This window comes from Mustela putorius, unplaced genomic scaffold, assembly GCF_011764305.1.
Source record: "Mustela putorius furo isolate JIRA1106 unplaced genomic scaffold, ASM1176430v1.1 tig00000054_pilon_pilon_pilon, whole genome shotgun sequence".
In the NCBI taxonomy this organism is placed as follows: Eukaryota; Metazoa; Chordata; class Mammalia; order Carnivora; family Mustelidae; genus Mustela; species Mustela putorius.
The window spans coordinates 542230-567063 of record NW_025421262.1 but is presented as its reverse complement, the minus strand read 5'-3'; the positions used below and the strand labels follow the sequence as shown (position 1 = coordinate 567063).

The window sequence follows — 24834 nt, the reverse complement described above, 5'->3', positions numbered from 1 at the left end:
GCCCTCTGCCAAGATCTGACTGCACTGTACTTTCACAGCCCATGCCTCAGACATGCCCCAGACCAGAGCCTTCTGGAAGGAAGGACATGTCTTAGACATGTCTGAAAAGAGCAGAAAGGCAAAAAAACAAAAGGGTGCTGTCCATGACATGGAAAGATTTCCTTTTTCCAAATGGACGGAAGTAAATGAAGAGCGAGTCACCTGGCTCACACCATATCTGTGACTTTCCCATTGGAACGGGCTAATACTAAAATCCACCACCATACACGTAAGCTGACCGGCCTTCCATCACAGCCGTGGAGCCAGGCCTCAGAATGATGAATAGCCAAGGTTCCCCTTCGTGAGACTATTACCCGGGGCCCCATATCCAGCTCCTTTTTGCATCCTGGAAAAACAGAAGCATCTTCACCTTCCTCCCCATGCCCTGTGGTGTGCCTGGGTGGCTCTAATCCTGCCCCCCGAGGCCCTAAATAGCATTTTCTTTTACAAAGAAACAAAACACAGAAATCTGACCTGCGTATGATGCAGACTGAGTTACAGCTTTCCCTTGGCACCTCTAACTGAAAGTGAAATTCCTTTAAAGTTGGGAAATTCATTGCAGTATTTTATGGTATTGATTTATTTTAAACTTGGCTGGCAGTTTTAAGGCCTGCCAAGCTTCTGAATCCGAGAGATGCTGGAGGAGGTCTCCATTTCCTTGGGTTCTGTAATACCAAAGAGGACTCACTAGTGGCAAGGAGGGGCTAGGAGCTTGTATGCTGCTGCCCTGGTTTATCAAGACGGAACTGTGGGCTTTCTCCCTACGCCTGGGGTCTAGGAGGCATCTCTGGTTGGGATTTCATAACTAGAACAGTACCTTCTCCCCTGGCCAGCTGGGTCTTGTACCCAAAAAGCCTCAGGTCGCGAAAGGCCAGTTTCTGGAGAGCCCTGAGCTGTGACCTGTTTGTTTATGACCTGGTTTACAAGGGGCCTCTAAAGTGACCTTCAAGAACCAGCCCAAGGTGCCACCTCCTCCAGGAAGCTTTTCATCCACTCCCTCCAGGCTTCCTGGATCTCTTCTGAGCCACAGCTACTGTCATCTCCCCATTGCTACACAGTGAACTCCTAGAGGACAGCACTGGGGGTCTCCACTGTCAATACCACCCCTGGGCCAGTGCCTGCATTTACCAGGAGGGCTCTTGCTCACCAAACAAATGCAACTTGGCCCCAGCATCTTTGAATACAGGGCTGTGTTCACAGCCACTGATGTGGGCAGCCACATCAGTGATGGAGCACCAAGGGCAGACCCCCTGCTTTAGTCCACAACTCATAAATGAACTGGGAGACTTGTTGGGGAGAAATCTGGCAGCAACTGCTATTCTGCTTTGGGTCCTCAAGTCTCAAGAAGCCCCAGCTATGTTCACTGGGAAGGGGCTTCTGCCAGGATCCCTGGCAAGGGGAACAGAGACAGTAGGCTGCCTTTGGGTCACACCAGAGCCTTTTCCCTGGCCTGGTGCCACAGACTGCTGTCAGCACTCCCTCCTGCCTGTGCTCTCTCAACGGCCATCATGTGCAGCGGGCTTCTGGCCTCGCACCTTCCGACCTTTGCATAATTTTGACTTCTGCTGCCCTGTGGCTTCTGCCTATCAGGGCCTGACCCCTGATTATGTGGGTGTCTCACTATCCCAGCCTAGCCTCACCTGCCTGTGTGAAGCTGTATCAGGGTGACCCAAGGGGAATCTGCATGCAGGTTTTGATACCCAGGAGTTGTTATCGTTGGTAGGAGTGTCTGTGTCCTGGGGGAAGAGGAAATGGGACTTGGAAGGACCCCAACCATCAGGCAGCCTTGCTTATAGCTGGACAATTACAAAAGGGATTTTGCTTTGCCCAAAGGGCCACCGTCTGGGCCAGGAGGAGCCAGGGATGCCAGGGAGGAGAATGTGAGCAACAACAGCCCTGGGGCAGGCCTGTCCCCTTGCAGATGCTCTGATGTCCTGCAGAGCTTCAAGGGACAGACTCTCCCTGGGGGCCACCAGCCCCATTACATAATCGACAGCTCCGCTTCCTCCCGTGGGTACAGCTGCAGCTGTCAGGGGACAGTAAGGGCAAGGGCAGAAGCCGGGCCCCAGGGAGCTGCCTGGCCTTACAAACACCAGCCTTCTGGACCTGGGGGAGCCCTGAGCAAACCCAAGGAGACAGACCAGTCCCCACGGTCTCCCTGGATGCTGGCACCTCGGGCCACCAGGTCCTCAGAGTGAAGGCAGAGCTTTAATTTCCCAGCGAGAAGAGATCCTCAAGCACAACCCTCCGCTCTTAGTCCTGTGCAGTGCTGGAGCCAAGGAAGCCCAGGCTGAGACGTCCACTGTGTAGACGGGGGCTCCAAACAGGCTCAGAGACAGCAGATCTGCTTGGCTAAATACCGGCTAAATACATCCCCCTCCCAACGATCTCTCAACTTTAAATGAAAGCCCTATTCTGTACGGATCTAATCGCCCACTTCAGGGCGAGGATGGCATTTCCTGCCTTCTGTCCTCTTTGGAAAGTTCAAGGCTGTACCAGAGACTAAGTGGGATAAGACTCTGGGGTATAGGAACCAAACCGACTGTAGGAACCAAACGGTTCCTCTGGAGGCTATGGCTTCATGGAGATGTCCTTGCTCATCCTTCCCAGCGGCCACCTACCTGCTGAGCAGCACAGCACACCTTACTGGAGTACGAGAGACTCCCTCCCAACCAGAAGGCTACTAATGGCCAAGCACCTCGTGCCCACGTTATGCATCTCAGACTCCACTCGGTGCAACTGTTTGTTGAATTCCGTTAAAAAGACGCGTGATTTCTGCAGGTGTTTCAATGAGACATTACCCCAGGTCAGGGCACACCAGGGACTCAGACCTGGGTTCAAATCTAGACTTGGCTCCTTATCAGTTGTGACCTTCGGGAAGCTGAAATAAAGGTCAAAAAGTACTTGGACCCAGGGATGACCAGTGATTATCAACATCTTCTGCACTGTTGCTCTCCTTGAAAACCTAACCCCTCGGCTCCGCACACCCCCCCAGGAGAGGCTCCATGTGGGGGGGGCTCTCATGCCCTAGCAGCTTGGCTTCGTGCTGCCACCTCCCACAGGTGAAGGGCATGTCTTAGGTGCTCCTGGATTTGCTCACATCTGTCCTCACGGCTGGACAACGAAGTCACACTCAACGGAGACAGGTCCTGAATACCTACCTATTTATCCCAGGTTCCCATCTGCTCACCGAAAAGCCGGTTCTAATTTACCCTCCCAGGACTATTCTGAAAACTTTGCTATTAAAATGAACCACACAGGGGGGCCTGGGTAGCTCAGTCGTTAAGCATCTGCCTTCGGCTCAGTCGTGATCCCAGGCTCTTGGAATCAAGCCCCGCATCGGGCTCCCTGCTTGGCGAGGAGTCTGCTTCTCCCTCTCCCACTCCTCCTGCTTGTGTTCCCTCTCTTGCTAAATAAAAATCTTTTAAAAAAATCAATTTTTTTTTAGAGAATTTCTTTTCCATTTTTTGGTTTCCAGTATCACTTTTAACTCAACACCTATAATGTGACACAACTGGGGTATAATTTTGCCAAAAGTAATGAATTCATCTGAATTGGTTTCTACAGCTTCACTGTGAGCCAACATGCTGCTGTCAGTTAGATAAGTCGAAGCCTGTGAACCCCCAGAAGACCATCAGGGGTCCAACAAGCAGCCTGGGACCTCCACCTCCAATCTTGTAAAAAGTGAAAAATCTGAAGCCCAGGTCAAGGGGTCAACTCAGGTCCGCCAACATGGAGCCCAGAGCCACATCTCTGGACCTCACACCAAGAATAAATACATCCTTTATTACTTCAACAATAAATTAGGCTGGATTTTTTTTTCCTCTGATGTTAGGTAGCTACGAAGATCACGTATGGAACAAAGAATATTTTCTACGATCCTTTAGGCCACACCAACATCTGATTTCCTTCAGCAGGCCCAAGCTGCCAGCTCCAGATAAATGTCATTCAAGGGCCCTGACTACCAAAGGCCCTAGTAACTGAGGCTCATCTGAGACCGCAAACTTGGCCATGAATGCAGCCTCCCTCATCTCACAGCACCCTCCCTGGTAACGGAGGTGGGTGGTGGCACCTAGGAACAGCAGTTTAGCTTACCCACTTGGGTAAGGTCTGTGGCTCGCTGGGAGGAAACATTAGGAATTATTAAACATCTTTAAAAAATGACAAATAAGGGAGAGATAGAATACACTACTGAGTAATCTTTAAAAATAGATAAGTTTTCCGGAACAAGCAATTGGCCAGAGTTGCCTGGAGTCCAGCTTTTTTTTTTTTTTTTTAAAGGGATACTTGGTAATCCTCTGAATTCAGCAAGGCTACTAAAGACCACTGTCTTCAGAGATGAAGATAATACTTTCACCTCAAGCCAAAGTGTGTATCTAAAATTTAGCATTTCATTAGGGAGGTTATATAGGGTACTTTCCCAACCTGTGATTCCAACAACCTCATTAATATGATCTACCCCCACTTAATGGATGATAAAATCAAGAGCTAATATAACATGCCTGAGGTCACATGGCCAGTAAGCCACACAAAAAAGGAACCTCTCAGTCCTTAACAGTCCACTAGGCAATACTCCTTTCAAAGGAATCCCATGTTTCCCGCCCAAAGCACATCTATTCACTGTTGCAAAAACCTAAAACATGTGATGAGCACTGATTTGAACACTACTCTGAAATCTACAAGACCAGACTAGTGACGCTGTTCTTCACCACACCGTGCAGGGGACGAGTGTCTCCTATATGCAGCTGGAGCCTGAGTCCCAACAAGAGGCCTAATGGGAAAGCTTACAAGGAATAAGGACACACACGTTCTGTCCCTTCATTTGGGACTTCGAATAATTCCTTTTAGGTCTCCAGCTGCCCCCTACTTCTCAGCTGCTCCCCTTCACAGAAAATTCCTCCAGAAGATTTCTTTATACCACCAGTTCCCAAAAGGGTGGTCCAGAGTGCGGAACTCCACGAAGCCAACCCTGCTCACAGTAACACCAAGCTGGGTTTGGCTTTTTCACATCCTCTGTTTTCTAGAGGTTACATGCTGACTGACATGGTACCAGATTAAAATCACAAGCAAACGTGAGAACCCAGTTATTAAGGCAGATAATGAAAAGATTTGTTAATATAAAACAATGCCTCTCTATTCGCTAAATTTTTGTTTGAAATATTTTTCATGAATTATAATACTTATCCTTAACATATAACTGATTATTTAGTCATTTGAAAAGAACACTTAAAACATTTCTCAGTTTTAATTTTTACTACTACCAGTATCCATAGATATAACCCCAAACAAAAGCTTTTTTCGAGTCCTCAATTTTCCAAGTACAACTGGACCAACCTGACTTTTAAACGAAAAAAGTGGAGAGTCTCCAGTCGATTCTGTCTCCAATTCTCCTCCTTTCATTCCCTCTCAAACCTGCTGTGGTTTGAGGGACTCTCCTCACTACCTGCCACACCAAAATTGCTCGTAAGTGCCAATGACTTCCCAATCGCTAAAGCCAAAGGTCAATCCTCAGTCCCCATGTCCCTCAATCCACCAGCACATCGCCAATTCCTCCTCCTACTGTCTTCACCTGCTTCCAGGAAACCACAGCCCAGGTCTCCTATCTTGCTGACTCCTTTCCTTTTTCCCAACCTCCCTGGGGGATGGCCCAGAGCCCAGTCATTCTTTGAAATCTCTATACCCACTCTGGGTACCTTGGCCATTTCTAAATTTCTATCTCTAGACCAGATCTCTCCCCTGAACTCCAGACTCATCCCACTAAACACTCCACCTCTGTACTTGGATTTTAAACAGGCACTGCAAACTTACACATGGCAGCAAAGCCCGATGTTCTCCGGTCCAACCTGTTCCTCTCCATGTCCTTTCCATCTCACTTGGTGGCAACTCTACCCTTCCAAAGGCTTCCAAGGCCAAAACCTCTAAGTATTCTTTGATTCCTTTCTGTCATACCTTACATTCAATCCCGCAAGAAATGATTGGCTGACTTCAACGTTCACCTGCAATCTAGTATCACTTCCTGGGCTCCATTGCTCAAAGCCACCATTCTCTCACTTGGATTGCTACAGAATCCTCCCATCATATCCCCTGGCTTGTTCCCCCAAAGTTTACTTTTCTCACAGTAGCCACAACAATCCTTTCAAAAGCTTAGTTATCCCACAGCTGAATGAACATGCATTCAGGACTTTCCATCTTACTCAGGCCCAAACCCCAGATACTTACAACGGCCTACGGGCCCACTCTAATTGACCCTAGTTAGCTTTCTTGCTTTTCCTATATACTCCCCTCCCAGCTTTCTATGCAGCTTTCAAGCTTTTATACTGGTCATCCCTGTCTGTCTGGGATGCTCTTTTTCCAGAAATCCTCATGACTCACTCTCTCAACTCCTAGCCTTTACTCAAATGTCACGGTCTCAAGAGACCCACCCTGATCTCTTCCCTTTAAAAGTACACCTCTGCCCTCCACCTCCCAGCATTCTGATCTCCCTTGTTCTGCCCTAAGGCCACCCAGAGCACTCAGCATTTTCAAACATTTATTACTTATGTTTATTGTCTATCTCCCCAGCATAATGCAAGAGCCACATCTGCAAGAATTTCTGTCTATTTTATCCACTAAAATATCTTCTGTGACTAAAATTATCCCTGGCAAATAGTTCGTCAATGAACGAACACACATGAAATTCACTTCTCTATCTATAAAACTGAAGTGGGGAGCAGGGGTAGTCTGGACAAGAGCTCTTTCCAACTCAAGCCTCTGATTCTGTGAACAGCGAGACACAACTCGTTGACACTGCAAACGATTTGAAGCTTTTGGCACATAAAAGGGGCAACTCCTGGTTATAGGGACCTGGGCCCAGGCCCACAAAGTCTAAGTGCCCCACTGGGACAGGCGAGGCTAGGCACCAGCTGACCAAGAACTGTTGTTATCACTAGTGGTCAGAGCCTGGGACACTCAGTAGAATTATGTGCCTCATCTTCTCTTATGTCAAGGTCACCTATTTCTCCTAAGTGAAGGAATCACCCTTCTTGGAGCTAGAACTTTGCCCTGCAAAGCTGCACAAATCCCAGCAGTGGCATGATCTCCAGAAGCTGTGACAGCCTCAAAATCCTTACCCAAATTCAAATCTCTCTTCCAATGACAAGTTCCATCCTATCCCAGGACAAACTTGAACTCCAACATGTGTTTGCTTGTTTGTTTGTTTGTTTTCTTTTTAAGATTTATTTTAGAGAGAGAACGTGCACGCACGTTGTGGGGTGGGAGTCGGGGGAAGGAAGGTGCAGAGGGAGAGAATCTGAAGCAGACTCCACGCTGAGCAGGGCCCCAACCTCATGACCCAGAGATCACAACCTGAACCGAAACCAAGAGTCAGGCGCTTAACCGATTGTGCCACCCAGGTGTCCCTGTAAGAGGTTTTTTAAAAGCAGAAGGGATCAGTTGGGAATGAGAAGCAGTGGCACGAAATCCGACTAAAATGTGGTCTAGCCAACCCTCTGGGCTCTAACGCAACACAGCCCCAAACCGAGCTCTGGAGAACGCGCTTACCCAGTGGGCAGCAGGATGACCTGGCCTGTTGTCCCGCTGCAGAGCTCGAGGTTTGTGGGAAGAAGTAAACCTAGGGACTGAGAGCACTGAGGCTCTGAGCAGGCTCCCCTCAGCAAGCACTCACCACGGCACTCTGAGGGTGGTGGAGGGCAAGGAAGGGACGAAGACCCCACCCAGGTGACAGACGGCTTCGTGTACAGGGTGACCCCTGGGATTAGCACCAGCCCTCATCTCAGGGCTTCAGCAAATCTCAGAGTCGCTTATTTCCAGCTCGCCAGATTAAGAAAACAAGGTAGGAGGGTCATGAGTAAGATATGCCTGCACCTGCTTTAGAAGGACAGAGGATAAAAGACTTAACCCCTTGCAGGCTGGCGAAGGCAAACAGATTGCTACCGCAGTCAACATTCTCCTCCCTCCCCACAAAGCGAGACTGCGTTATTTGAAAACAAGTCAAATCTGACCAATACCCCAGCCAGCCACTGCGTCTACTGCTGTCAATCTCCCCCAGTGTATTACTTTCTTCTGCTTCCACATCCAGCCGGCTGTCTTGCCAACGGCCTGCCCTGATGATGATCCAGGCACTCCTCCATCCTCAGTGCTGCTCAATTTCAGGTTCAAGAACATCTCCTTGTGCTAGCAGTGGGAATAAAATCATGGGTCCAACTGGTCTCCCAGGCTCTGGTTCAACCCAACTCACCTGTCCTGAGAACCTCAACACTGCACCATTCTGCCCTGGTCCGCTCATGGCTCCCAAATGCCCACCAAGGTCAAATACCCTGTATCACCTTATTTCTATCTTATTTCCCTTGCTCACTTCAGCCTCTGGTCCAACTAAACAACCATGGCCCTTCCTGGTACACACTTCGGACTTTCCACCTCAGCTCTGCCTGCTCCCCTGGGCAGGTCGCTGATTACTCCGAGTCCGCTTTCCTCTTCACTACCCTACCCCAAGCCCGTGGAGGTGCTCAGGTGTGCGGGGCTCCCTCTGGCTTCAGGTCCTTGGCAGAGGTTAGTCGCCCTTTTCCCTGGAATCCTCCCTGCCCCACCCCCAATTCCCTACACCTGCCTCGGGGTGCCAACCCCCTAAAAGGCCAATTTCCCATCCTACCATTTCTCCTTTGTCATAAAACACCTGCGGCGATTATCGATCAATGTTTCTCTCCCTGACTAATTCAACGAAGGTGGAGAATTCATGGGGATGGGGCTGTTTTCTTAAATTTGCTCACTGCTGTTACCTCAGAGCCTAGCGTAACACTTGACAAATAAAAAAGCCTACAATCACTCTCTTAAGTAAGCAGAAACTTCCATCTAAGAACTCACTCATCACATCACCAACACTATAGAGAAAACCCTTCTTCTCTTCTGTATCTGAAATAGGAGACTGGTCACATTACGGTACGTATAGTGGAATGTCAATTACTGAAAACCGTACTTCCCGAGTATCACACAGGAGATGCTCAGAGCAGTGCTCAAAGAGCAGGAACCAAAACTAGACCTAAATATAGCACGATCTCAACTGTGCAGAACTGGACATGTGAATCGGAGATACAATTAGGGACAGCATATATTCCCTGAAAAAAACTGTCCGTACCTCTTTTGCACACTTTCTTCAGTAAGCGTTTATTAATGGTCGAGAAAAAGTATTTCTAAAACACTAGAGATGTGCACTCAGAGGACTTCTCTAGATTTTCCAGCTCTTACTCCGCCCCACAGATCTCCTCCTCAAGACCTGGGTGAGTCCTCTCACAATAAGCACTCGGGTGTCTTCAACCCTCCCCCCAGCTCCACGGGGCCCACCGTAGGGCCTGAGATGAAGAATCCAGTCCAGGAAGTTGGCATGCAGAACAAAAAGGGTACACTCACCTAGTTTAACAACACTCAAGATGCTTTGCCCTGAATTTTAAGCAGCACATGTGACCTGGTCCATTCTGGTTTCAAGTTCAAAGGCATCAGGCCGGTCCTGTGGGTTAGCAGCTAACATATCTTTCAAGAGCTGCTTGATCCCCTCAGACATGGAAGTCCTGCGTTTCTGGGGGATATGCAACTCCATCTTTGGGTTTTCTAGCAGCGCCTCACCAACAGGGACGATTTCAGTCCCCTGTTTGATATAGGTCCCCAGGAGCTCCTTCTTGGTCTCAGAGTCAATGAAAGTGATTCTTTCTATCATTGCCCAGATGATAATGCCCAGAGCAAAGATGTCGGCCTTGGCTGTGTAGTGTCCCTCCCAGACTTCGGGGGCCATGTAGAAGTCTGAGCCGCAGGCTGAAGACAGCCAGTATTTATTCACATTCACATTTTTGCTGTCTTGATGGCCCTCTTTTCCTCGGGGGGCTAACCCCGCACAGACCTTGCTTAGTCCAAAGTCTGCCACCTTGAGGATGGGGGTGCCAGACCGCTCGGTGATGAGGATGTTGTCTGGCTTTAGGTCCCTGTGCACGATGTGGTTTTTGTGCAGGAAGGCAATGGCGCTCGTGAGCTGTAGCATGAAGCTTTTGTTGGTGGCTGGGTCCGGCCTCCGGGACAGGACGTACTGATTCAGGTCTCCACCTTCACAGAACTCCATGACAAACCAGAGATAGCAGGGCTCCTCAGCATAACCCAGGATCCTTTCTCCTAAATCGAAGGAAGACCGGAAAGAGCTTGAGTGCCACGGACACACCCACACCACTCTCCGACCACACGCGTGCAGCACAACAAGCTTACGCCAGACAACGGGGACCAGGCTCCCAGCCAAGGGGACCAGCAAAACCCGCACAGAGCCAACACTGCACCAAGCAGGCCCATCTCTACTCACACAGGATGAGTCAAGGGCTAGCGAGCTAAGGAATGACACAGGCTGCGGGCACTGGAGTCAAGCATCCGGCTTTGGAATTACCTGGTGCCTGGCTAAGTAACTGGTTGCCTGCTGACTGGTTCAATGAGTTTAGCAGGAGGCAACGGCACTTAGTTCACCTTTCCAAGTTTCTGCTTCCACCGCCTCACCTGTACATGGCCACATGGCATCACTCACAGGACACCTACACTGGACCCTGACCTTCAAGCTAGTATTTACCAACCCCCTCCCCATGGGGGGAGGAAGGATGAAATACTCGCATCTTAAAAGATAGAAGAACCTGAGGCTCCCAGAGACTTAAAGGGTCCAGGGACTCAATCCATGTGCCTGGGAAGGCACTTTGTCTCCTTCTAGAGTCTCCAGACCAGCAGCAAGCATCGCAACCCCCCTCCCCCCAGCAACGGCTCGCAGGATTGCTGCTGAGACAAGGTCAAGGGTGCAAGAAGGCCATAAAAAATGTCTGTTAATCCATACCAGGCAAAGGACCTCTCCTCCCCTCTCTCCTAACTTGCATGACTCTTGCTGATGCACCTAAAAATGTGTCCTACAGATTTATTTATCTTAGAAGCATGTTCCAGTATTTCCTGCTCGACTACCATATCTGTCCAGCACAAGCTAGGTTTGTAACAGGCCCCTCCCTCTATAAAGCTTAGCTTCAACGAGATAACAGGTAAGATCTAAGACAGCAAGCATCTTAAGTATCTGCATCAAGGTCAACTTTTACTACAAACAGTGGAAGCGTGGGTAGGAGATGCCCAGTCTGAGACTAGAAGGGTCAGGACCTGAGTTCCACCTAAAGGACAGGCAGTAGATTGGTGCAGAGAGGCAAGAGAGTATTCTAGGCTGAGAGATGGGATGGAGCATGGAACACAGGAGAGGTGTGAACAGGAAGGAGGTCTGGTGGGAACAGGAGTCCAAAGCAGACACAGAAGTTGGAATCAAGTCGTATTGGCTTGACACTCCAGCTCTGCCTTTGCAGAAGTCTTTCCTTTTGCTGAACCACAGAAACTCCAGGAAAGCTGGTGACTGGCATCTCCAAACAAATCCCAATGTTCTTTACAAAGCAATTAACGGAACACTGGTCCTCTGCGGAAGTTATCGGAGGACTACAACTGTCCCCAAAGTCTAAACAGGCAGAGGTCATCTTGCTGATGAGAAGGTATACGGATGGGCATATGAATGGCTCATTCATGACTGAGTGTGAAGATCAGTCCTCTGATCCCTAGTACGGGGGTCTCTGTTCAACCAGAAAACAAGAGCTATATCTCTTTACATAGCTTCTGCCAAAGCAGAGTCTACAGAAGCCACTGCTCTGTGAGTTCTAGGCTGAGGCAGGACAGACAGATGGACAAGGCAACAGCTTCGGGGTTTTGACCACGATCTGACAGACCTCACTTCCCCTGTAATTATGTAATTTGTTTGTATTACTCACAATCAAAACAATAAAGGTAGAACCAGTTTAGGGCAGATGGGGTGTTTTCATTTTAAAATTAGCTCTTTCCCATCTCATAATCCTCTTTCTAGGTCACTGGCTCTGGTGGGCTGAGGCTCTTTATCTAAAAACACTGCGAAATGATGCGGTGATCTGAAGCCTAAATCTGCCTGACGCCAAAGTAAAGACCCATAAAAAGGAGGGCAAGAAAGGTCTGCTGGTGGTACAGCTGGAAAGGAAGCGATTAAAAAGCCATCACATTCCTCCTGTGAAGGCTACCATCAGAAAACAGTGCAACTTTTTCACTCCAACAGTGGGGAAGCAAAGGGTGGGGAATGGTGATTACTTTACACACAAAGTTGGTAACCAGGGCAACTCAAGTAAAAAGAAAACAGCCTGCAAAACAGACTACATTGTTAAGTCCAGGTTATGAGAACCCAGAGAAAGAAAAGAAGGGTAAACAAGTGTCCTGGGGGTGTGTGTGGGGTTTGGGTTGGGGACCCTAGAGCTCGCTCTGAGGGGAATGAGCTGAGCTCGGGAGATGCTACAGGAGAGGCTGTTTGTTCAGAGGAAAGAGCTGGACAGGAAAAAGCGGGCTCAGAATCAGACCCAGCATCAGGGAGCATGACAGAATGGAAAACCAGGGAGGGCGGCTACTTGTCCGGGAGGCAAGAAGACTTCCCCGCATGGGCCAGGGCCCTGGGCTCATTTCATCAGAAACCACACATTGTGTTTTCACGCAGGAATCCCCAGCTGTCCACTCACAAACAGGAGAGGCATGCGGGCAGACTGCCCACCTGGGCCCCTGCCGGCCTCACCGTGGGGTCGGGGGTTGGGGGGCGGGGCGTGTGGCCCCTGATGTGTTCCTGTGGAGAAGCCAGCCAGGGTAAAGTCACAGGAAGGGCCCAGGCTAGGTGATGAGGCTGGGGTAAGATGCCAGTTCTGCCCCCTGGTGAACTGGGTAATCTCCCAGCTCAAAGGAAAACATGGAGGAGATGGATACCAAGGGAAGAACCTTGGGCAGAGGTTGGGAAAGATGGCAGAAGCTGTGAGCCTCTTGTCACCTCCACCACACTGAGAGGGACACCGCCACCACGTATTCCTGGGAGTTAAGTCACAAACAAGAAACAGATTTTGCAGAGCCTCAGGTACTTTAGGGAGAGGACATCCTGACCATCCATAACATCCCCACTGGGCCTCAGCCAAGTCCGAGGAATCCACCGGTCCCAGTCACCCCGGGGGATATAGGCCACAGAATGAAGCCTTCACATGCTAGGGAACAGAGGATGCTGAAATCAGAAAATGAAAATGTGGATCACTATATCCTACTGCTCAGGCTGTAAATAGTTAAGCCCATGCTCTAGCCAGACCAGGTGGTTTTGGGGCACTCGCCTCCTAGAAAGCCTTCCCTCTCCCCAAATCTCTGCTGGTGCACCTTTATATACCCTGCCTGAATGCCAACCTACTTGATGCTTGCCTGACCTCCCAGGTAATCTCCCTCTTCTGACCAAAGCCTTTCCCTTCTAATTTACCACGGTGACTACAATCTGCAAGAGAGAAAGTGCTCAAACTTTCAGGGATGACCAGTCCATGGTCCTGCAAGGACACGGATTCCTGGAGACCTATCCCTGGGATCCACCAGTCAGCAGGGGCTCATGAAGGTCAGATGGTCCCAGGCAGCTTCAGAGCTCATCTGTCTCGGCGGTCGCCAAAGCCTGCCTGTGCCTCCCCACCAATTTCAGGACGGAGAACTGGAATAAATACACACACCAAGTGAAGCAGAATCCCCACGAGAAGCTTACAGTGTTTTGAGTGGATAGAAACAAACTTAAATTTTGTAATTCCCTGATTTGGTACAGCCGGACAGTTCTGTAAGGTGAGGGAGTCAAAGACTTAGCTTCCCAGAGAGGGAGAGAAAAGATGGAATGTTCCCTGGAAGTGTTAAGGATGGGAGATCAATTCACCTGACAGGCAACTGGTTTCCAGGCCCCATGTAAAGGCTAAGTGTGTGAGTCATCTCAGCTCTGCAGACACGCTTTTACAGGTGGGCAAACCAAGATCTTGCCCAAGATCATGGCCATGGCTGGCTGGGTTAGACATGAGCCTCTGCTGCCAAGTCCTTCCACAACACGATGCTGTCACCCGGGTGCAGGGGGCTAAGAAACACACTGTGATTACAGAGAGATGGGCCTACCTTCAGGACAGGTTCATTACCTTCCCCTCAAGTCCAATGGCCTGGAGACCACAGAATAAACGGTTTCAAAACATTCTATGCCACAGTTCAAAGGGAGACAGAGAAAATGGGGGGAAAAAGTCAAGCAGGTGGCACCCAATAAAATACGGCCTGCCTTGTTCAGAAACTCAAGGCCCACAGGCTTGGGATAAGGAGGAGTCAGTGTGAGCTTCCAGACAGCAGGCCCCTCCTAGAAAGGGATACACCATACCCAGGGCCTTACAAGCCTATTCACAAGCTGCCTCCAGAAGCTGGAATTTCTTCACTCTAGTCAATTCCATTTAAATACTTCCTGGGCACACACTGCTGGTGAGACACCAGAGAGATCAACAGTCGTCTCTGCCTTAGTTCAGGCTTCCAGTCATTAGAAACAGAATGCCGGCCGACGGCGATGAGAACAAGGAATAGGGGGTGATTCCACCTGAGGAGTGGACAAAGTGGTTGGGAGAGAGACAGCCTGTGATCAGTCATGGATGGCCCTTGAGCAGTGTCTCCTGGGATGGAGAGTGAGCACACCACAGGCGTGAGCTCGCAGCGAGGGACCCAAGTCATCTGGGGTCAGCACAGGGAGATACAGCAGGAGATGTGCAGAAAGGAGGCTGGAGCAGAAGCCGCTGGAGTAGGGTCCTAAGAAACGGGGGTCCAGCAGACTGAAGGATTTGAACTTAGGCGCTAAGCAACAGGAATTACAAGTTCTTGGCACATTTTAGAACAATATCCTGCTTACTGAGTCTAAAGTGACCAATTTTAAGACCTACCGTTTAAGTAAGACACACGGGCTGCTAACAGCACTACTGTGTGTACACACATGCTGGGTTCTCACAGCCAAGATGCTGCTACGTGTGACAGCAGGTCTCAGAATCCCTGCCACAAGTTCCCTCTGCGGGCATGAGGAGTTAGAGATGGAAGACGGCCCGGCAGCTGAGGGGATTCGTCAGTTTCGGAAACCCCAAGAAGTGAGGGCTGGCAAGGGAGAAGAGGGAAGGAGTGGCGGGGGGCAGGGAAGGTGCTGGGAGGTTTAGAATCAGTAGAATTTAGTAACCTCACATGTCCTCTGTGACAGGAAGGAAACATTGAGAGAGTACTCTGGCCAATCCCCTCTTCTTCTTTTTTAAGATTTTATTATTTATTTGACAGAGAGAGATCACGAGTAGGTAGAGAGGCAGACAGAGAGGGAGAGGGAAGCAGGCTCCCCGCTGAGCAGAGAGCCCCATGTGGGACTCGATCCCAGGACCCTGAGATCATGACCTGAGCCGAAGGCAGTGGCTTAACCCACTGAGCCACCCAGGCGCCCCCCAATCCCCTCTTCTTACTCCAAACCCCTATCTACTGAGACCGTAATTACATCCCCTTTTACAGGTGAGGAAACAAAGGCCCCAAATTAATTACTTGCCTGTGGTCTCACGGCCAGTAGGAGATGGCGCCCAGGCTCTATGGCCCGGATTCCCAACCATGATCCTACATTCTAGATGTTCTACTGTCCACTGCTGACAGAGTTTCTCTGTTAAGTTCACAGACCTATGCCTCCAAGGAGTTTCATGTTCACCAAGTCCCTCATGTTGAGGGTCCAACCAGACCTGCAGATTCATTTCTCAGTAGGGCACTAATTAGGACTTTGATTTGAATGTGCCAAGTTCAGGAGTGTGGATCACCAAGTCCTAAAACTGCTCAATCCACTGGACATAAAAGAAAATCTCACTGGAGGAATTTCTTCTAAGAAGAGTACCAAAAACACAAAAGCCGAGAACAAACAAAACCCCATCACTGACATCAACAAAAAGGTCACGGCAAGGCCCCAAAGCACCCAGAATGGGTATTCTAAACAACAGGGTCAAAGTGAAGGTTTGAGAAGAATGGCCTGAGAAGACTTAGTGGTTAATTATGGCACTGCCACTTGGCTGAATGCTTTAAAGGGCCATGTTCTACTTCTAATTTTCTTAAATAAAGAGTCCAAAGAGGAGGTCACATAACAGGTAAGAAGCAAGTTTAATGGGAAATGAAAAAAACAGAACATAAAATTACAATTAAAAAAAAAAAGGGTTGGGGGGGGAAACCTTGAAAAATGAACTCTGAATTCATTATGACTATAGCCAGCCCTGTTTTTGCTTAGTTAAAAGCTACATATTAATATGTATTTTTTAAAGAAGTGGCTCTGCTGAAAATCAGTCCGGAGAAGCTGAAGACAAGGCCCCCTTCCCAAGACAAACTCTTCTTCCAAAGAAAGAGGAGCACAAAGATCAAGCCCTGGTCACTGTCTCAATGACCTTGGGCTGTGTCCTGTCACTATAATGAGACTGGGACCAGTAACAACACAGAGTGTGTTCAAAGCACTTCACAAGATTAGTCAAATGTCATTGTGCACTAGACAATCAACCCCAGAGAGTGAATGCCAAGACAAGACACAGTGTCCTACAGAGGCCAAGGGCCAAGAACCTTCAGGCCTAACATGAGAGACAGGACAAGGGCTGTGGACCTCCCAGGCCCAGGGTGGGCACCCCCATGGTTCACTTCCATGCCTATGTGACCCTGGGCAAAGGTCTTAAGACTTTATGAATCTGTTTCATTATCCATAATCCAGGGAGAACCTACCTCACTGGGTTACTGCAAGGCTTAACTGTGATCCAGGAAGCATCTTGCATGGAACCTGGACACCAAAACACACAACGAAGGACTCGATGTGAATTATGTTAATGTGTCTGGACACCAGGGGCAGCCCTTGATGGATCTGGATTTTCTCCCGTAGAAGACCAGGTTACAAAAACACCAACTTCAAGTGGGGGGATTAAATGAGAACAAGCATGAGAATACTAAGCCTAGCTATTAGGCCTGGAACATTCCAGGGATCTTGGTAAAATGCAGACTCTGCCAGCCAAGCAGAGAGTGGGAAGAGGCTCTGGCCCATTTTTCTCTCCACACATGAGGGCCTTCCTACTTACCTAGACCTCACCTCTTGCCAGGATTGCTTCCATCTACCCTTTTACAACTCGTCTTTCCCTTCCCTCAATTGAGTCCACATTCCTCGAAACTGTTCCCCTACAGCATCTCTCAGAGGCCGCAGTGAAGTAACGTCCATCATGCTCCATCCAAGTCTCCTCCATGCCTGCGCGCTCACGGGGGAGGGAAACCAGGTCTCTGCACTCCTCACGGTCCGCCTCACACATACTAGGAGCTCAGAAATTGAGTGAAATGAAGCAAGAGGAGAACTGAGCTAGAGGCTTAAAACAAAACAACAACAAACAGCCAACAACCAGGGAAAGTTCTAGTAGTGGCCACATAGAATGTGCACATTAAAGACAACCAGGTGAGGATCCAAGATTTTTGAGTCACGAAGGACCCCCCAACTGGCCAAATCTGAGAGAAGAGTGAACTCATTATTTTACAGGAAGCTAAGCAATTCTTGGAAATTTACACAAGGAAAACCCTATCCTGTGCAACCCAATTAGCCAAAACTCTCAATTAAGCAAGGGTTGTTCCTGTCTCCTGAGGCTGGTATCTAAAATTCCCAGTGCACTCAGAAGGCAGGCAGGCAGCAGGAAGAGAAGTCTTCATGGCTGTCTCAAGACAGACCAGAAAGGAGGTACAGGGTCCCTGGAAGCCAAGACACAGGGGAGACACCCCTTGTTGAGACTAGCAGTGCCCAGTACTGATTAGCACCTAATTAAAAAATAAACAGCAGCCATTAATTTCTGAGTAAAATGGGATTATGCCCGTTTAACAACCAAGAAAAACAGAAGAACCCAGAATTTAAGCCACCTGTCCCAAGAGTGCAGCACAGCTGTTGGAAAGCGCGGACTCAAGCCTGAAAGCCTGTGCTCAGACCTCAGCTTGGTTATCTGCTTTACACGGGGCAATTTTGCTAACCTCGGTCTCCTCACCTGTAAAACAGGGGTCATTATAGCACCGACTTCAAAAGGGGGTAGTGAGGGTTGAAGCAGTTAATGAATATAAAGCCTAGCGCAGCACCAGCCCACAGCCATCAGTAAGCTGTAGCAGTTACTAACAGGGTGAAAGTAGAAGCCAAACCTGGGGGCTCCCCGACAGTGCTCGTGCCCTGTTGTGTCCCGTTCATTTCTCAGACCCTGAATGACACCTTGGATCTATGCCCGAGTAGCTGAACATCACTGCCCGGCTCTCTGCCTTTCTGAGCCCCAAGCCATAGTAAAGAATTCAGAGCCACTTTCTAGGGTCTGAGCGGCTACCCATCATTTCGGACCTTGAGCCGCGGTCATGTGGGACTGTGTCTTCTGCATGCCTCATGGAGGAAACTGCATGGCCTCTCCGCAGTGCCTGGCTCACAGTCACCACTGGGCACAAAGGCACAGACCTGACTTCCCAAGGGCGTTGATTCCTACCCATGCGAAGCTGCCTAAGATCTCTTAAGCGCGGTAAACATGAAAGAATTGGTAAAGCAGAACCAGTGTCCTACTAAGATGGGATAAGCTAGACCCCCGCCAAGCTTTTCCAGACTTATTTGGCCTTATGAGCCCTGGGTTTGTCCTGAAGACGATATATTATACATATTAACGTATTCATCGCTGTCAGAATGATCAGTGTGTGCGTTAGAGAGCATGCAGGAATTTGAATTTAGTCTGACAATGAGGCTTGCCTGCTATCTTCTAAGTGGCAGCAAGCTAGAATTCAGTTTTAGGTACATTCAGGACAGGGTCCTTTGGCAATGGAAACAAGGGGATAAAGCAAACTGTTTATGCTTTAACTCCTGTTTCTTGTGACAAGTACTTGAAAGCTAAACAAAGACATCATCGCATCAACAGAGTAATTTACAGGATTGTTAAACTGGTTTAAGAAAGTCCCAGGAGCTGGTTTGAATGCTACCACTCACTCATTCATATGAGGCAAGTCCTGTCTCTTGTTTCCCTCCCTGTGAAACAGAAGGCCAGATCAGGGTTCCAAGACACCACTGGCCCTGGAACTCCTCTTCACTACATAACACTCTATGTGTTTGTTCTACATTCAGAGAGAAAGCAAGGACAGGAGACCTACAGGCTATCAAAGTTGGATAAGCCTAAGAACTGCACTAAGAAGTTTCTCTTTTCTTTTAGATATTGGATATTTAGATATTGGATTTACAGGTCAAATAATTTCTTTAAGACTACAAAGATGCCTTCTGCGTATTCACTAAGTGTGCTGATACTGAAGAGGGAAAAAAAATCCCAACTATTCCCTATTCAGCCCTTTGTAAAATAAATCCCACTCCTTCTCTACCTTCTTTCAAGCCTATCTTTTCTGCCAACTCAGCTAACTCTAGATTATCATTTCTGTTTATCCTGTAAAACACTCTGTGGAAAGCCCTCGCTAACCAGACAACTAGCCTTTCCCTCCTGTGACTCTGATTAGCACTTAAAGTTCTCCAGGTGCTCAAACTTTCCAAATTGAGTTCCTTTGGGGCAAAGACTGCCACGCCCCAACCACCCAAAACGCAACTCTGAGGACTCTGTAAAACTATGCAGACTTAGTTCAAAAGTTAAGAAAGATTAACACTTTTTTGGTCTATTTCAAAATTATTCTAAATTGCAAGAGGCTGGGCAAAAGGTGACTGCACAGGAGTTGTTTAATGACAGGGCAGAACCAGATTATCTGAGATTCCTCCCAGCTCTTGGGACTTTTCGGGAGTGATATCAGCAAGCTGTAAATCCAGCGCCCCAGGGCTGATTAAGACTGCCCAATTATGGAAGCTGAAGGCAGGAAAACTTAGCTAAGAGCAATGTGGGTCTTTTTGTTCTTCACTTTAATACTAATAGCAGAAAACAATGCCTATTTACTGCTTGCTAAATTAACATTTGACATGTAAATTTCGATGTCAGTTTCAACAGATAGTTGTGCACCCTTCCCTGGACTGCTCTTTCTCTGAGCCCTCAACATTGCCTGACCCATAGCAGAGGATAAAATATTTTGAAGAGGCCCAACTGAAAGGGCGACTGAAGTGTATGACCTAAAACAAAATTATTTTGTTTCTCTAGATCTGTTTTAACTCACAAAGGGAGGCAGAAAATACCAGTGTGTCTCTCAACCTGGTGTTACTAACAACCGAGACAATGGGATGTGTTCCACGGTCAAACTTGAACTCAAGAGCAGTGAATGAATCTCAAAGGGGATGATGAAAGAGGACTCAAAACGTGGACTCAACTTGCTGAGTTCCTCCTTATCAGAGCACTTAGGAACATTCCCAGGCTGCACAGCAACTCGAGAACACAGGCACCCTTATCTTACTGATAAAGGAATGCTCCCCAGAGGTTTTAAACAACTTGTCCCATGCCTGCTGCAGTCAGTGCAGACAAGCCATGACTTAAAGTGAGCCCAAACACAAAGCCTAGGCTATTAACCAGGAGGTTATACTGCCAGCGTTTACTGTGGAGTTCTGACAAATTCTACACGTGAGAGAATCTGCAGTATCTATGTGTGGGAAACCAAGACTTCCTCACCTGGGTGGAAGTTTCAAGACTGGCCTCAAAGAATTGAGGATAGAAGGGCATCATTGGCAAAGTGAATTCCCACATCCCAGGGCAGTCATGTATTATGAAGTCCAAACTATTGTTCAATCATAGTGGAGAAGACAGTCTGAGGATGGAAGTGAATAGCTTGCACGATACAGATAAGCTTCAAGGAATCTCCTAGAAAGTCTTTTCAAAACAAATATATTCACCCTGGGGAGAGAGGGTGGGCTTTTCAGAATGGATGAGGCAGGGCTGGGCGTAAAAAGTGAGAACCTATTTTGAAAAAGGACTCCCAGTGATACTGATCAAATCCCCCAGTCCACTGTCAAACAACAGACTTAAAATGGGACGGAGTTCTCCTGGGATGGGTTGCAGGATGTTTAAAATTGGGCAAAAATTCCACAAACAAAATGCCCTGTCCAACCCCACCCCAAATCCTTCCCATTCTTAAAGGTCAGTTCCAGTTTATTCTTGGGGAAGCGAGGGCATCATTACCCATATGAAAAGATCCAGACCTTGAATCAAGACAGATCTGGGTTTATGTCACTTACGCTCTGAAAATCTATAAGGAAATCCCAACTCTCCTTACAAGCTGATTAACCTCCTCAACTTATATTTGTTTACCTCTAATCCTTAGTTTCTCCATGTATAGAAAGAGGAGATAATTTACTTTTAAAAGTTATTACCCAAAGTCACTCTACAGGACATCTAGGACATTGGTGGAACACTTAACCTCTCCCCTAAGAAAGTCTCCTAAGACCTTTCCAGGCCCCTGGCCCTCTCCTGTCTTTAGAGATCCTTGGCCAATTTTCAGTCTGAACAAGACACGTGAGACTGGGCACTCAAAGATGAACTCACTCCCTAACTGAGTGCAACTAACTGCAACTAAAACCCAGAAATTAGGATTAGCCCTCCCACGATTGCAGCCCCCTTGCTTCCCCAAAGCCCATCTTCCCTATAAACACCCAAGCCAGCCAGCCTCAGGGGGTTTACAAAAAGTATGTAAAACGGAGAAAAGGAGGAAAAAAGATGTTCTGTGTTATGTGTCAGCTCTAGGCCCACCTGAGGCAGGAGTATTATCCAGCAGGCCCCAGAGGACTTAGCCAGGAAACCCACCGGTTTGCTTGACTGCCTTGGGATGTGCTGGGGGGGGGGGGGGTAAGACTTAGAAGCAAGAGTTTGGGGGTGGAGCTGAAGGGTGTCAGGACATTTGGAACCAGGCAGGGACTGGGTGTGGGTGGGTCCAGCAAAGTTCTTTTAGTTTGGGGAGGGAAAGAGAAGAGGCCCTAGAGAGGGGGTTCTGAAGTTCTTCCACCAACTCAGCCCAATCTCCCTCATCTCCCAGGCAAACTCAGAATACTAGAAGTTTGACACTAACAGTCCACCTTCACTGAGCACTTAACTAAGATAACGGTGAACACTCAATAAGCCCCTTTTTACTAAAGTACCAGCTCCCGTTTGCGCCAGGGACCGATCCGGGGTCCTGAGGGGAGAGAAGGGCCTAAACGTCTAGGCCCCCGAGAAGGAGGGCGTGTCTGGGCCCAGGCTGACAGGACCGGGACCAGGGCCTAAGAGTCTGGGGGCCCGCCAGGGCCGAGCGGTCCAGAGCGGTCCAGAGCGGTCCAGAGCCGTGGGATCAGGTCCCCTGTGGGCGGGACGGCCGGCGGCGCTCCTACCTTTGAGCGAGGTCTCCACCAGGCGCAGGTACAGCTGCGAGTTCTTGTTGCCGTGGCTCATGCGCTGGGCTAGCCCGTTACGCTGCAGGACGCACTCCTCAAACTGCACGACGTTCTGGTGGCGCCGCTTGAGGCTGGTCAAGGCCCAGAATTCGGCCAGCGCCAGCTCCACGTTCTCGGGGGCGTCGCAGCGGATCTTCTTGACCGCCACCCGGGCCCCGCTGCGCCCGGCCACTGCCTCGTAAACCACGCCGTAGCTGCCGCGCCCGATCTCCGCCAACAGGCTGTACCGCGGCCGCGCCGACCCGCCGCCGCCCTCTGGCCGCCGCCGCGCCAGGTAGGCCTCGCCCGGGGCCTCGGCCGCCACCGGATCCATGGCCTGGGCCGCCGCCGGCCTCAGCTTCGCGCTGGGCGCCCGCGGCACTGGGCTTCGCCTTTTCCGCTCGGGGCTTTGTGTACCTCTGCGGGCGCCGTCCTCCTCCCCCGTTTCCATGGCTGCGGGCAGCGGGGGGAGCAGCAACGGCGCTGCCTGGGTCCCCCCTGCCTCATCCCTCCGTCCGGCCCCGGGACGCGGAGGAGCGGGACCCTGGATTGTGACCTGCGGGCGAAAGAATCGGTTAACCAAGTAGGCCGAAGCAGGAAGGAAAAGAGCGCAGGCCGTAGAGCGTCCCACCTCCACCTCCTCCGGCCGCCGCGGCCCCTTTAAGACGGAAGCCGCCGCCGCTGACTGAACGGGGGAGGGGAGGAGAAAGCGGGAAGGACGAAACCACTAGGCTGTGGCTCAGAGGGGGAACCGGAAAGAAAAGCAAAACACACCCCCCTTCGCAGTTAATCTGTTGCCTAAGAGTAGGAAAAACGAGGACCAGCAGTCTTCATGACTTAAGAAAATTGCCTTAAGAGGTAACTCTGACTGTGGAAATCTTTTCCCCTGTCTGGTCCCCTCTGCGACTCTCCTCCTCGCATCCCGCCTTGGGTTCTCCCGGGTGTAAACAGTCCATTGAATTAAGCCTGAGCGGAGCTCTGCGGACCGACCCAAGTCCCCGAGGGCGGCGGGTGGCGGAGGTTGGCTTAAAAGTACCGCGTCCCCGAGCCCGCCAAACTGGGGACCCAGTTGCCCTCCCCAAGCGCCCGAGGGGGCGGAGGTGGCTCCAGCCCCGGCGGCTGCTTTGACTGGGCCGCCTGCGTCCTTACCTGGCTGGCGTCCCGCCACTTCCGGGCGGCCCGTTTCCCCCCTGGCGCCCGGGGCTGGGGATGGTCCGCTCCGGGCCAGGGCTGCCTCTGGTACGGAGCGGCGCGAGAGGCGGCGGCTCCGGCCGGGTGTGCGCTGGAGCTTGCTGCGGCACGGGTGGCGGCGGCGGCGCTCGAGGGGGGGACCCGGGTGTTCGGACTCCCGCGGCTCTCCACGTGTTCGCGCCAGCTGAGCCCTTTACATAACCTGTTTATATAAGCCGCACCTCCCGCCCGCACTCGGGCCAGCGGGGGCTCCTGGTGGCCCATCCCCCGGGAGGCCGGTCGCGCGCCGCGCCGCCCGGGTCTAGCCAAGGTCGACAGAGCAGCCGCAGCCGGGCGCGCCGGGCACGCCGCGCCGCGGCCCAATCAGAGGCGAGAACACCCAGCCAACAAAAAATAGGCGCCAAATTCCGCCGAGCGGCGGCGTCCTCCGGTCTCCGCCGCTGCCTGCCCACCACAGCCTCCTTCCTCCGCCTCCGCGGCGTGAAGAGGGGCTGCGCGCAGTAGGCGCTTCATAAATACCGATTGGTCGGTCGGATTGGGCGGTTTGATTGATTCATAGGCTGCGCCTGGGAACCTTCCGGGCGGCGTTGGAATCCACACCCTGCCTGCCAATAGCCCCTTGATTCTGGGCAAATCATTGTTCCGTTCGGTGCCTCCGTTTTCTGTTCTGCGGAATGGGTGATTGGACCTTACTCTCCCGGCGTTGATAGCTCCAAATGAAATCTCTATGTATAATATATAAATGCATAATACAAATATATAAAAATATAATATAAAAATAAATACATGCAAAAATATAAATATACATATGAAGAGTGGCTAAGTATATATGAATATATGTAAGCGGCTAATTGGGTGCAAGGCTGACAACCTCCCAGCGTCGATAGCGCCAGATTGAAAAAAAGAAAATATGTGTGTGTATGCAAAATTTATATATAAATACATATATTAAGAGTGGCTAAGTATACATGAATATATTTAAGTGACTAATTGGATGCAAGGCTGAAAGTGCTGTTTTATTGGCTGCTTTGTACTCCACTGCCTAGTAGGTACCCATTATTTTTAAACTGAATCTGTGAGTATTTATTGAATTCCTATAATGCGCTAGGCACTGTTCTAAGTGAGAGGGAAAGGGCAGTGAACAAGACAATGTCTACCTTAGTTGAAGGTCTACGCCCCTGGAGGAGACATGATACCAGTGATCTTGTGCAAGTTAATTAACTTTCTCGTGTCTTAGTTCCCATCTGCAAGATGGGAAGAACAGTAGTCGGAGGAGTCACTGTGGTTGTACACTTGGAACAGGACAGGACCTTGCACACAAGTAAATGTCAGGTACTATTAACTAAACAATTTTTTAAAATTTTTACTTTATGTGACAGAGAGATTAGAAGTAGGCA

At 49.7% G+C, this 24834-nt stretch overlaps 1 protein-coding gene across 2 annotated transcripts in view; it reads right to left on the bottom strand.

Annotated features, from left to right (window-relative positions):
- The window catches only part of STK35 (serine/threonine kinase 35), a 37940-nt gene extending 14175 nt beyond the window's left edge, over positions 1 to 23765 (bottom strand). Inside the window, exons 1-3 of one of the 2 annotated variants that reach the window (XM_004772921.3) lie at positions 23396 to 23765; positions 22205 to 22802; positions 9442 to 10191 (exon numbers count right to left, since the gene is read on the bottom strand). In XM_004772921.3, coding sequence (XP_004772978.2) covers positions 9479 to 10191; positions 22205 to 22802; positions 23396 to 23701 — 1617 coding nt within the window. In that variant the 5' untranslated portion in view covers positions 23702 to 23765 and the 3' untranslated portion in view covers positions 9442 to 9478. Of the gene's footprint in view, positions 1 to 9441; positions 10192 to 22204; positions 22803 to 22877; positions 22900 to 23395 lie in introns of those variants that run through there. The other variant, XM_013046066.2, reaches the window with a different exon arrangement.
- Between the last annotated feature and the right edge of the window lie 1069 nt (positions 23766 to 24834).